At 55.4% G+C, this 12,612-nt stretch overlaps 1 protein-coding gene across 1 annotated transcript in view; it reads left to right on the top strand.

The window, feature by feature from the left end:
• Positions 1-12,397, top strand: part of LOC137299703 (unconventional myosin-IXb-like) — an 84,098-nt gene extending 71,701 nt beyond the window's left edge. The window contains exons 19-21 of the mRNA XM_067968642.1: positions 3,053-4,000; positions 5,446-5,533; positions 12,203-12,397. Of these exons, the coding sequence (XP_067824743.1) occupies positions 3,053-4,000; positions 5,446-5,533; positions 12,203-12,382 (1,216 nt within the window). The 3' untranslated portion in view covers positions 12,383-12,397. The remainder of the gene's footprint in view (positions 1-3,052; positions 4,001-5,445; positions 5,534-12,202) is intronic.
• Positions 12,398-12,612: the final 215 nt, after the last annotated feature.

Raw genomic sequence — 12,612 nt, 5'->3', positions numbered from 1 at the left:
TCAGACCGAGTGTGAAACCGCGGAGCCCCAGTAAACCTGGTCAAGGGGGACCAGGGGGAAAAGTCTCCAGTGGCTGGAGTCATACCAAGCACAAAGGAAGATGGTAGTGGTTGTTGGAGGCCAATCATCTCAGCCCCAGGACATTGCTGCAGGAGTTCCTCAGGGCAGCGTCCTAGGCCCAACCATCTTCAGCTGCTTCATCAATGACCTTCCCTCCATCATAAGGTCAGAAGTGGGGAAGTTCGCTGATGATTGCACAGTGTTCAGTTCCATTCGAAACCCTCAGATAATGAAGCAGTCCGAGCCCGCTTGCAGCAAAACCTGGACAACATCCAGGCTTGAGCTGAAAAATGGGAAGTAACATTTGTGCCAGACAAGTGCCAGGCAATGACCATCTCCAACAAGAGAGAGTCTAACCACCTCTTCTTAACATTCAACGGCATTACCATCGCCGAGTTTTTTTTTTATTCGTTCACGGGATGTGGGCGTCGCTGGCGAGGCCGGCATTTATTGCTCATCCCTGATTGCCCTTGAGAAGGTGGTGGTGAGCTGCCTTCTTGAACCATTGCAGTCCGTGTGGTGAAGGTTCTCCCACAGTGCTGTTAGGAAGGGCATTCCAGGATTTTGACCCAGCGACGATGAAGGAACGGCGATATATTTCCAAGTCGGGATGGTGTGTGACTTGGAGGGGAACGTGCAGGTGGTGTTGTTCCCATGTGCCTGCTGCCCTTGTCCTTCTAGGTGGTAGAGGTCACAGGTTTGGGAGGTGCTGTCGAAGAAGCCTTGGCGAGTTGCTGCAGTGCATCCTGTGGATGGTACACACTGCAGCCACGGTGCACCTGAGGTGAAGGGAGTGAATGTTTAGGGTGGTGGATGGGGTGCCAATCAAGCGGCTGCTTTGTCCTGGATGGTGTCGAGCTTCTTGAGTGTTGTTGGAGCTGCACTCATCCAGGCAATTGGAGAGTATTCCATCACACTCCTGACTTGTGCCTTGTAGATGGTTGAAAGGCTTTTTGGAATCAGGAGGTGAGTCACTCGCCGCAGAATACCCAGCCTCTGACCTGCTCTTGTAGCCACAGTATTTATGTGGCTGGTCCAGTTAGGTTTCTGGTCAATGGTGACCCCCAGGATGTTGATGGTGGGGGATTCGGCGATGGTAATGCCGTTGAATGTCAAGGGGAGGTGGTTAGATTCTCTCTTGTTGGAGATGGTCATTGCCTGGCATTTGTCCGGCGCGAATGTTACTTGCCATTTATCAGCCCAAGCCTGGATGTTGTCCAGGTCTTGCTGCATGCGGGCACGGACTGCTTCATTATCTGAGGGGTTGCGAATGGAACTGAACACTGTGCAATCATCAGCGAACACCCCCATTTCTGACTTTATGATGGAGAGAAGGTCATTGATGAAGCAGCTGAAGATGGTTGGGCCTAGGACGCTTCCCTGAGGAACTCCTGCAATGTCCTCGGGCTGAGATGATTGGCCTCCAACAACCACTACCATCTTCCTTTGTGCTTGGTATGACTCCAGCCACTGGAGAGTTTTCCCCCGATTCCCATTGACTTCAATTTTACGAGGGCTCCTTGGTGCCACACTCGGTCAAATGCTGCCTTGATGTCAAGGGCAGTCACTCTCACCTCACCTCTGGAATTCAGCTCTTTTGTCCATGTTTGGACCAAGGCTGTAATGAGGTCTGGAGCCGAGTGGTCCTGGCGGGACCCAAACTGAGCATCGGTGAGCAGGTTGTTGGTGAGTAAGTGCCACTTGATCGCACTGTCGATGACACCTTCCATCACTTTGCTGATGATTGAGAGTAGACTGATGGGGCGGTAATTGGCTGGATTGGATTTGTCCTGCTTTTTGTGGACAGGACGTACCTGGGCAATTTTCCACATTGTCGGGTAGATGCCAGTGTTGTCGCTGTACTGGAACAGCTTGGCTAGAGGCGCGGCCAGTTCTGGAGCACAAGCCTTCAGCACTACAGCCGGGATGTTGTCGGGGCCCATAGCCTTTGCTGTATCCAGTGCACTCAGCCGTTTCTTGATATCACGTGGAGTGAATCGAATTGGCTGAAGACTGGCTTCTGTGATGGTGGGGATATCGGGAGGAGGCTGAGATGGATCATCCACTCGGCACTTCTGGCTGAAGATGGTTGCAAACACTTCAGCCTTGTCTTTTGCACTCACGTGCTGGACTCCGCCATCATTGAGGATGGGGATGTTTACAGAGCCTCCTCCTCCCGTTAGTTGTTTAATTGTCCACCACCATTTACGTCTGGATGTGGCAGAACTGCAGAGCTTTGATCTGATCCATTGGTTGTGGAATCGCTTAGCTCTGTCTATAGCATGTTGCTTCCGCTGTTTAGCATGCATGTAGTCCTGTGTTGTAGCTTCACCAGGTTGGCACCTCAGCCTGGTGCTGCTCCTGGCATGCTCTTCTACACTCCTCATTGAACCAGGGTTGATCCCCTGGCTTCTTGGTAATGGTAGAGTGAGGAATATGCAGGGCCATGAGGTTACGATCCCCCGCCATCAACAACCTGAGGGGCACCATTGACCAGAAATTCAACTGGACCAACCGCATAAATTCTGTGGCCATTGGAGCAAGTCAGAGGCTGGGTATTCTGCGGTGAGTGACTCAGGAGTGTAATGGAATAATCTCGGCTGACGTTCCAGGGCAGTACTGAGAGAGTGCTGCCTCTTGGATGAGACATTGATCCCTCAGCTGGATGTAAAAGATCCCACGGCCACTATTTCGAAGAAGAGCAGGGGGGTTCCCCCGGTGTCCTGGGCCAATATTTATCCCTCAACCAACATCACTATAAAACATGATGATCTGGTTATTTTCTCGTTGCTATTTGTGGGATCTTGCTGTGCACAATTTAGCTGCCGTGTTTCCTACATTACAACAGTGACTACACTTCAAAGTACTTCATTGGCTGTAAAGTGCTTTGGAACGTCCTGAGGTCATGAAAGGCACGATAGAAATGCAATTTTTTTCTTTTTAACCCACTGCACCACTCGAATGAACTTTTAAATTGTTTTTTTGTTGCTAGGGTCCGTTTAATACGCCAGGAGCAGCAGAGAGTGCGAGAGGAAGCTGAAGGCAGGGAGCAGGCGATGCAGGCGGAGGAGAGGGAGCGAGATTCTGTCCCATCGCAGTCTCCATCTGACCTGGACACCCAAGGGGTTGAAGGGAGCGAGGATTCCCCGGAACCCTCGACGGAAGCTGCTCGGGACGGAGACTCGCAGGAATCCTGGGAAAATACCACCGTTCCATCCCATAAACCCCCTACCGAGGTTACTGGGAGGTCAAACTCCTGCCGGGAAAAGCGGGAGAACCGTCGCATGAGAGGCCTGGAGCACGATAAACTCCAGAGGCAGCTGGTGTTTCCGACCCCTCAGGACGAGCCCTCGCCCCCCACTCTTGACCGGCCGGTTAAAACGATGGAGATCGTGGAAAAGATGGCACAAAATGCCAGCACCATGGGCAAGGGAGAGGTCAAGGGGCAGCTGGGCAACCGGCGATCTTTGGGAGAGGAATGGCCAGAGAATTCCGCGCCGCTGGAGAGGACAAAAGCAGAGGAGTTAATCCAGGCACAGGGAGCGCAGCGAATCACGGATTCGGTCAGTAACAGCGAAAGGATGAAAGCAGCGGGAACGCCGGGTGAGCGCGGTGAAAATCAACACTCGCCGATCCAACTGAAGAGGCCAAAAAGCCTTCCTCTGATCACTGGCGAGGCTGCGCTTCCAAAGAAGGCAACTAGAGAAAGGGCCCAGGCCCAGGCCCAGGCCCAGGCCCAGGCCGCCGGTGAGGAGAACACCGGGCAGACACCTAGAAAAGTGCCGGATAGTCCTGGAGCCTCGCTGGGAACCATCCACCGCTACAATGACCACGGAAAGCTGAGAAACAAAGCGGAGAAGTGGAAAGATAAGAGGCACGGTGAGGTCACAAGCCCAATGGCGGAGAAGAAAGAAAATCATCCTCATGTGAAAAGCGGAAAGTGAGTATCAACCTGCTGCTCCAGGTCGTTCCGCGGCCCACTGGCTCAGGCCAATGGGGAGTAGGTGGATCAGCTGTGCAGCTGCTCTTTATTGGATTAGATTTGTGTTCTTTGGATGATCGGAATCCAACTGTACCGGGTGAGGGAGGGGATGTGACGTTGGAGTGAGGGGAGGGTCTCTCTAAGTTTTACCCCATTCACCACCCACTGTTAATGGGTCGGATTGTGAAAACGACTGGACGAGAACAATGACCGAAAAGACCAGCTGCCTTTTAACGGGTGGGAATGTGACCACCCAGTCATCTTAAATTGTAGGCAAGAGGGAGGTGAGGGAGCAGGCTGGTTTCATCAGAAGTATCTGATTTCATTCAAAGCACAGTGAGAATCGAGTCTGATTGTCCGGGGTTTATGACCCGGGAATACTGATGTAAGGAGTGTTTTATTAATCTACACTCGCACCCTCGCCCTCTCTCTCTCTTCCCCTCGCCCTCTCTCTCTCTCTCTCCCTCGCTCTTTCTCTCTCCCTTGTGCTCTCTCCCGCCCCCTCCTCCCTCTCGCCCTCCCTCTCCATCCCTCGCCCTCCCTCTCCATCCCTCGCCCTCCCTCTCGCAAACCCTCGCCCTCCCTCTCGCCCTCCCTCTCGCCCTCCCTCTCGCCCTCCCTCTCGCCCTCCCTCTCGCCCTCCCTCTCGCCCTCCCTCTCGCCCTCCCTCGCCCTCCCTCTCTCCATCCCTCGCCCTCCCTCTCTCCATCCCTCGCCCTCCCTCTCTCCATCCCTCGCCCTCCCTCTCTCCATCCCTCGCCCTCCCTCTCTCCATCCCTCGCCCTCCCTCGCCCTCCCTCTCGCCCTCCCTTGCCCTCCCTCTCGCCCTCCCTCTCGCCATCCCTCGCCCTCCCTCTCGCCATCCCTCGCCATCCCTCGCCCTCCCTCTCGCCCTCCCTCTCGCCCTCCCTCTCGCCCTCCCTCTCGCCCTCCCTCTCGCCATCCCTCGCCCTCCCTCTCGCCATCCCTCGCCCTCCCTCTCGCCATCCCTCGCCCTCCCTCTCGCCATCCCTCGCCCTCCCTCTCGCCATCCTCGCCCTCCCTCTCGCCATCCCTCGCCCTCCCTCTCGCCATCCCTCGCCCTCCCTCTCGCCATCCCTCGCCCTCCCTCTCGCCATCCCTCGCCCTCCCTCTCGCCATCCCTCGCCCTCCCTCTCGCCATCCCTCGCCCTCCCTCTCGCCATCCCTCGCCCTCCCTCTCGCCATCCCTCGCCCTCCCTCTCGCCATCCCTCGCCCTCCCTCTCGCCATCCCTCGCCCTCCCTCTCGCCATCCCTCGCCCTCCCTCTCGCCATCCCTCGCCCTCCCTCTCGCCATCCCTCGCCATCCCTCTCGCCCTCCCTCGCCATCCCTCACCCTCCCTCTCCCTCTGTCTCACACTCTCTTTCTCTGATTTCCCAACAGGAACAAAGAGCTTTTATCTCGGGAGGACGGAGTGACTCTGACATTATCCTGCTCTCCGGAGGGTGTTGCTGAGACCCTGTCAAAAGAGGTAGGTGGGGGATGGGTAGGGAGGGGCGGAGGAGGGGCGAGGGGTGGGGGTGGGGGAGGAGAGGTAGGGGTTGGGGGGGAGACACCCAAGGGATTTGTTGAGGATGCGGGAAACATCTGGCAGAGGGCTTGGGCTCGTCCCCTGCTGCCCAGGGAAACGCTGCCCCTTGTGGTACTGAGCTGTACAGGCCAGTCAGGGCCCAGGCCTCATCCCTGGGGTCTGAGTTGAGTTAGTTGATCGTTGAGGCATTCAAATTGGTCTCGGGTTAGGGAGGGGGGGAAATCAGCCGGGTCTCCAACTCCCGATGACCGTCCAGTGACTCCTTCCTAAACCTGTGAGCTGACATTGGGTGAGGACTTGGCCTTGTGCCTTCCACAGTCAAATAGCCTGTGAACCATTCACCATCTCGATTCACATGTGGAGAAGGTGCAAGAACAGAATCACAAGGATGATACCAGAACTGAGAGATTACACCTGTCAGGAAAGATTGAACAGGCTGGGGCTCTATTCTCTAGAAAATAGAAGACCGAGGGATGACCTGATAGAGGTGTTTACAATTATGAAGGGGTTTGATAGGGGAGACGTAGAGAAGATGTTTCCACTTGTGGGGGAGACCAGAACTAGGGGCCATAAATATAAGACAGTCACTGATAAATCCAATAGGGAATTCAGGAGAAACTTCTTTACCCAGAGAGTGGTGAGAATGTGGAACTCGCTCCCACAAGGAGTAGTTGAGGTGAATAACATCGATGTATTTAAGGGGAAGCTCGATAAACACATGAGGGAGAAAGGAATAGAAGGATGTGCTGATAGGGTGAGATGAAGTAGGGAGGGAGGAGGCTCGTGTGGAGCATAAACACCAGCATGGACCCGTTGGGCCGAATGGCCTGTTTCTGTGCTGTTGGGAATGGGATTCCTGATGGATACAAGACCTGCAGGAAGATCCAGATTACAATGCAGCGGCAACTGGAGTTTCCCCTCCTTGATGGAAGGCCCCTCCTAAAGTACCTTCTGGCAGACGCACAGTCTCCACTTCCCCCTTTCAGACGCTGACCGACCTGCTGTGCATTTAAAACATTCACCTGCACTTCTCGCATCTTCGTTAAGGGTTACACATGAGTTAGCTGGGATCTAAGGGCAGAAATCGGTGCGTTCCCTCACCCCTTCCCCATCCCCTCCCCCACCCCCGTGACTCTTTCTCCCCCCCGGGACTCCCTGCCTCTCTCCCCCTTCTCCTCCCTCCCCCCCCACCCCGGGACTCCCCTGCCTCTCTCCCCCGGGTCTCCCCTGTGCCTCCTCCCCCCCCCCCACCCCGGGAACTCCACCTTCCTCCCCCCTTTGTATTTTTCTTGGTTTGCAATTGATGCTAAGATGCGATCCAGGCATCGCTGGGAGAGATGGATCATCTGTGGAGGATTAATTTAGTTACTAACACATGGAGCGGGTGGAAACCTGGCATTTCTCACCCACCAGACTGGGCTATTTTTAACTTGCGGTCCTGAGATATTGGATCAGGCTGTGTGCAGCTCGGGCCGGGCTCCAATCACATGGACCGCCCTCGAATCTGGTGACGAATCCGCTTCCCGGCGAGTGTTAATGGCTCCATCCCAACTTGGAATTGCAGCCTCTGCGTTTCCAGGGTGACATATTGGATTGTGTGAGTGTGAGCATTGTCCCAGTGTGTGTGAGTGTGAGCATTGTCCCAGTGTGTGTGAGTGTGAGCATTGTCCCAGTGTGTGTGAGTGTGAGCATTGTCCCAGTGTGTGTGAGTGTGAGCATTGTCCCAGTGTGTGAGTGTGAGCATTGTCCCAGTGTGTGTGAGTGTGAGCATTGTCCCAGTGTGTGTGAGTGTGAGCATTGTCCCAGTGTGTGTGTGTGTGTGAGCATTGTCCCAGTGTGTGTGAGTGTGAGCATTGTCCCAGTGTGTGTGAGTGTGAGCATTGTCCCAGTGTGTGTGTGTGAGTGTGAGCATTGTCCCAGTGTGTGTGAGTGTGAGCATGTGTACATTAACCGACACACTGGGCCAGTGCATGTTCTCCTCTTATACACACACCCCCCAATTATGCTCATGCTCAATCTCACTCTAACACACTCTCGCTGTCCCTCCCACTCCCTCCCTCTTTGCCGCCCCCACTCCCTCCCTCTTTGCCCCCCCCCTCCCCCCTCCTCCACTCACCTGGTCAGACTGTCCTATCTCCGTTCCCTTTTCTCAGCTCAGGTTGGGGTTGAAGTTGGTGTAGTTAAAGTAGGGGGTCAACGAGAAGGCAGTCCACAGTCGAATAGTCAAACTGGGGCTCCGAATGGAGCAGGACTGATGAGCCACATGTCCTTTTCTCACTCTGAATTGTCTTCCTTCCCCTCTCCACAATTAAAAAAAAAACTCTCCCAGAATATCCCTTCAATTCTTACACAAACCATTCACCTGCCCAGAGGAGTGTTTGGCTGGTGTCTGTTCTCCAGGTCTCCCTGTAGATTCTTCCCTCCAGACCATGTCACGGGTTCTCGACCTTCACCCAACCCATCGCGATCTCGGTGCCCAAGTACGTGAAACCCATCTGCCAACCACCACTCCATGTGGCCAAGGTGCCCACTGACGGGGGTCCAGTTCCCTGAGTGGATGGGGACAGTGGGGTGTGGACTGGACCGTGTGTTTCCATGGGGACAGTGGGGTGTGGACTGGACCGTGTGTTTCCATGGGGACAGTGGGGTGTGGACTGGACCGTGTGTTTCCATGGGGACAGTGGGGTGTGGACTGGACTGTGTTTCCGTGGGGACAGTGGGGTGTGGACTGGACCGTGTGTTTCCATGGGGACAGTGGGGTGTGGACTGGACCGTGTGTTTCCATGGGGACAGTGGGGTGTGGACTGGACCGTGTGTTTCCATGGGGACAGTGGGGTGTGGACTGGACCGTGTGTTTCCATGGGGACAGTGGGGTGTGGACTGGACCATGTGTTTCCATGGGGACAGTGGGGTGTGAACTGGACCGTGTGTTTCCATGGGGACAGTGGGGTGTGGACTGGACTGTGTTTCCGTGGGGACAGTGGGGTGTGGACTGGACCGTGTGTTTCCATGGGGACAGTGGGGTGTGGACTGGACTGTGTTTCCGTGGGGACAGTGGGGTGTGAACTGGACCGTGTGTTTCCATGGGGACAGTGGGGTGTGGACTGGACTGTGTTTCCGTGGGGACAGTGGGGTGTGGACTGGACTGTGTTTCCATGGGGACAGTGGGGTGTGAACTGGACCGTGTGTTTCCATGGGGACAGTGGGGTGTGGACTGGACTGTGTTTCCATGGGGACAGTGGGGTGTGGACTGGACCGTGTGTTTCCATGGGGACAGTGGGGTGTGGACTGGACCGTGTGTTTCGATGGGGACAGTGGGGTGTGGACTGGACCGTGTGTTTCCATGGGGACGGTGGGGTGTGGACTGGACCGTGTGTTTCCATGGGGACAGTGGGGTGTGGACTGGACCGTGTGTTTCCATGGGGACAGTGGGGTGTGGACTGGACTGTGTTTCCATGGGGACAGTGGGGTGTGGACTGGACCGTGTGTTTCCATGGGGACAGTGGGGTGTGGACTGGACCGTGTGTTTCGATGGGGACAGTGGGGTGTGGACTGGACCGTGTGTTTCCATGGGGACGGTGGGGTGTGGACTGGACCGTGTGTTTCCATGGGGACGGTGGGGTGTGGACTGGACCGTGTGTTTCCATGGGGACGGTGGGGTGTGGACTGGACTGTGTTTCCATGGGGACGGTGGGGTGTGGACTGGACCGTGTGTTTCGATGGGGGAGGGGAGAGTTATATGTATGGACTGGACCGTGTGTTTGCGTGGACGGAGGGAGAGGGATGTGGATTCAGTTGCTGGTGATCCAGAGGGAAGCTGTTAAAAGAAAATGAATGATTGCAACCCAGCCTCAGTGCCGTTCACTCTGTTTGGAGTTTTGACCATTTAATTGCAGCTGACCCAAACAGGAATTCCTTCCTTTTTAATTTAGCTCTTTCCTTTGATTATATTTGAATAGATTCCAGTTGTGACTCTTTCATATCCTCAGGCTGTTTGTCAGCCCTGGGCGTGCGTTGAAAGAGAGTTCTCTGCCCCTCTCATGGGCTGCCTTGCCTATTCCCCCCCCTCGCTAAAATTCTCAACGGAATTGGGGACACAACAACAACAACTTGCATTTATATAGCGCCTGAAATGTAGTAAAATGTCCCAAGGCGCTTCACAGGAACGATTATCTAACAAAATTTGACACCGAGCCACATAAGGAGATATTGGGACAGGTGACCAAAAGCTTGGTCAAAGAGGTAGGTTTTAAGGGCATCTTAAAGGAGGAGAGAGAGGTGGAGAGGTTTAGGGAGGGAATTCCAGAGCTTAGGCCCTAGGCAGCTGAAGGCACGGCCGCCAATGGTGGAGCGATGAAAATCGGGGATGCGCAAGAGGCCAGAATTGGAGGAGCGCAGAGATCTCGGAGGGTTGTAGGGTTAGAGGAGGTTACAGAGATAGGGAGGGGGGCGAGGGCCATGGAGGGATTTGAAAACAAGGATGAGAATTTTAAAATCGAGGCGTTGCCAGACCGGGAGCCAATGTAGGTCAGTGAGCACGGGGTGTGGGGGTGATGGGTGAACAGGACTTGGTGCGAGTTAGGATACGGGGCAGCAGAGTTTTGGATGAGCTCAAGTTTATGGAGGGTGGGAGATGGGAGGCCGGCCAGGAGAGCATTGGAATAGTCGATCTGAAGGTAACAAAGGCACGGATGAGGTGAGTCAGGGGCGGAGATGGGCGATGTTACGGAGGTGGAAGTCGGCGGTCTCGGTGATGGAGCGGATATGTGGTTGGAACCTCATCTCAGGGTCAAATAGGACGTCGAGGTTATGAACGTTCTGGTTCAGCCTCAGACCGTGGCCGGGGAGAGGGACGGAGTCGGTGGTGAGGAAACTGAATTAGTCGTGGGGACCAAAGACAATGACGTCGGTCTTCCCAATATTTAGTTGGAGGAAATTTTTTACGCAGCGAGTTGTTCTGATCTGGAATGCGCTGCCTGAAAGGGCGGTGGAAGCAGATTCAATAATAACTTTCAAAAGGGATTTGGATAAATACTTGAAAAGGAAAAATTTGCAGGGCTGTGGGGAAAGAGCAGGGGGGAGTGGGGCTAATTGGACAGTTCTTTCAAAGAGCCGGCACAGGCACGATGGGCCGAATGGCCTCCTTCCGTGTTTCTATGAGGAGAAGGACGAATATGAAGAGTTCTGGCCGGTGGTGAACCTGCCCCAAGCAGGGAGGCTGTGGGAAATAGAGGTCCCTCAGGGGTGGCTCTCCTGGGCCTGGTCCTGGGACACTTTGGCGGCAGAGGGCAGAAGCAGCTCTGCTTCCCGGGATTGCTGGTCTGTACAGAACCACACAGGATCACCCCACCCACACCCACACCCCCCCCCCACTAACTGGGAAACAATTTATTTTGTTTTTTTTTGTGAAAACAGAATTTATGGCTCTTGTTGGGTTTTTACTTGGAAAAAATTTCTAATAAAATTTATATCTCTCTCCCTCTCTCTCTCCCCCCTCCATTCTCTCCCTTCCTCTCCCTCTCCCTCTCTCTGTCTCTCTTCCTATCCCTTTCTCTCTTCCTCTCCCTTTCTCTCTTCCTCTCCCTTTCTCTCTTCCTCTCCCTTTCTCTCTTCTCTCCCTTTCTCTCTTCCTCTCGCTCTCCCTCCCTCCCCATCTCCCTCCCTCCCTCTCCTTCTCCCTCTCTCCCTCTCCTTCTCCCTCTCTCCATCTCCCTCCGTCCATCTCCATCTCCCTCCGTCCATCTCCATCTCCCTCCGTCCATCTCCATCTCCCTCCGTCCATCTCCATCTCCCTCCGTCCATCTCCATCTCCCTCCGTCCATCTCCATCTCCATCTCCCTCCGTCCATCTCCATCTCCATCTCCCTCCATCTCCATCTCCCTCCATCTCCATCTCCATCTCCCTCCATCTCCATCTCCATCTCCCTCCCTCCATCTCCCTCCCTCCATCTCCCTCCCTCCATCTCCCTCCCTCCATCTCCCTCCCTCCATCTCCCTCCCTCCATCTCCCTCCCTCCATCTCCCTCCCTCCATCTCCCTCCCTCCATCTCCCTTCCCCCTCCCTCCATCTCCCTCCATCTCCCTTCCCCCTCCCTCCATCTCCCTTCCCCCTCCCTCCATCTCCCTTCCCCCTCCCTCCATCTCCTTCCCCCTCCCTCCATCTCCCTCCCCCCTCCCTCCATCTCCCTCCCCCCCTCCCTCCATCTCCCTCCCCCCTCCCTCCATCTCCCTCCCCCCCTCCCTCCATCTCCCTCCCCCTCTCCCTCCATCTCCCTCCCCCTCTCCCTCCATCTCCCTCCCCCCCTCCCTCCATCTCCCTCCCCCCTCCCTCCATCTCCCTCCCCCCTCCCTCCATCTCCCTCCCCCCCTCCCTCCATCTCCCTCCCCCCCTCCCTCCATCTCCCTCCCCCCCTCCCTCCATCTCCCTCCCCCCCTCCCTCCATCTCCCTCCCCCCCTCCCTCCATCTCCCTCCCCCCTCCCTCCATCTCCCTCCCCCCCTCCCTCCATCTCCCTCCCCCCCTCCCTCCATCTCCCTCCCCCCCTCCCTCTCTCTTCCTCTCCTGCCCTCTCTCTCCCCCTCCCTCTCTCCCTCCCTTCTTCCCCCTCTAGAGTCCAACGAACGGACCCCAGGATGGTGACAGAACCCCAACAAAACAGTCGGTGCAAAAGAAGTTGTCTCAGGAGCAGGACCCTGCGCAGCCACTCGAATCTCCCAAGTACGTCCGAGACTTTGTTTGTTTCTCACTGGAGGCTCTCACGCACCAGGAGAAGGTCACTAGTCTGTCCTGAGGCACGACAATTCACCCCCACACCCCTGGGCTGGGGACGGGGAAATCATCATCATCAATAACTTCCATTTATATAGCGCCTTTAATGTAGTAAAATGTCCCAAGGTGCTTCACAGGAGCGATTATCAAATAAAAATTTGACGCCGAGCCACATAAGGAGATATTAGGACAGGTGATCAAAAGCTTGGTCAAAGAGGTAGATTTTAAGGAGCGTCTTAAAGGAGGAGAGAG

Source organism: Heptranchias perlo, chromosome 29 (assembly GCF_035084215.1).
Source record: "Heptranchias perlo isolate sHepPer1 chromosome 29, sHepPer1.hap1, whole genome shotgun sequence".
Lineage (NCBI taxonomy): Eukaryota > Metazoa > Chordata > Chondrichthyes > Hexanchiformes > Hexanchidae > Heptranchias > Heptranchias perlo.
The sequence above is the reverse complement of the archived record's forward strand: the minus strand, read 5'-3'. Positions and strand labels throughout refer to the sequence as shown.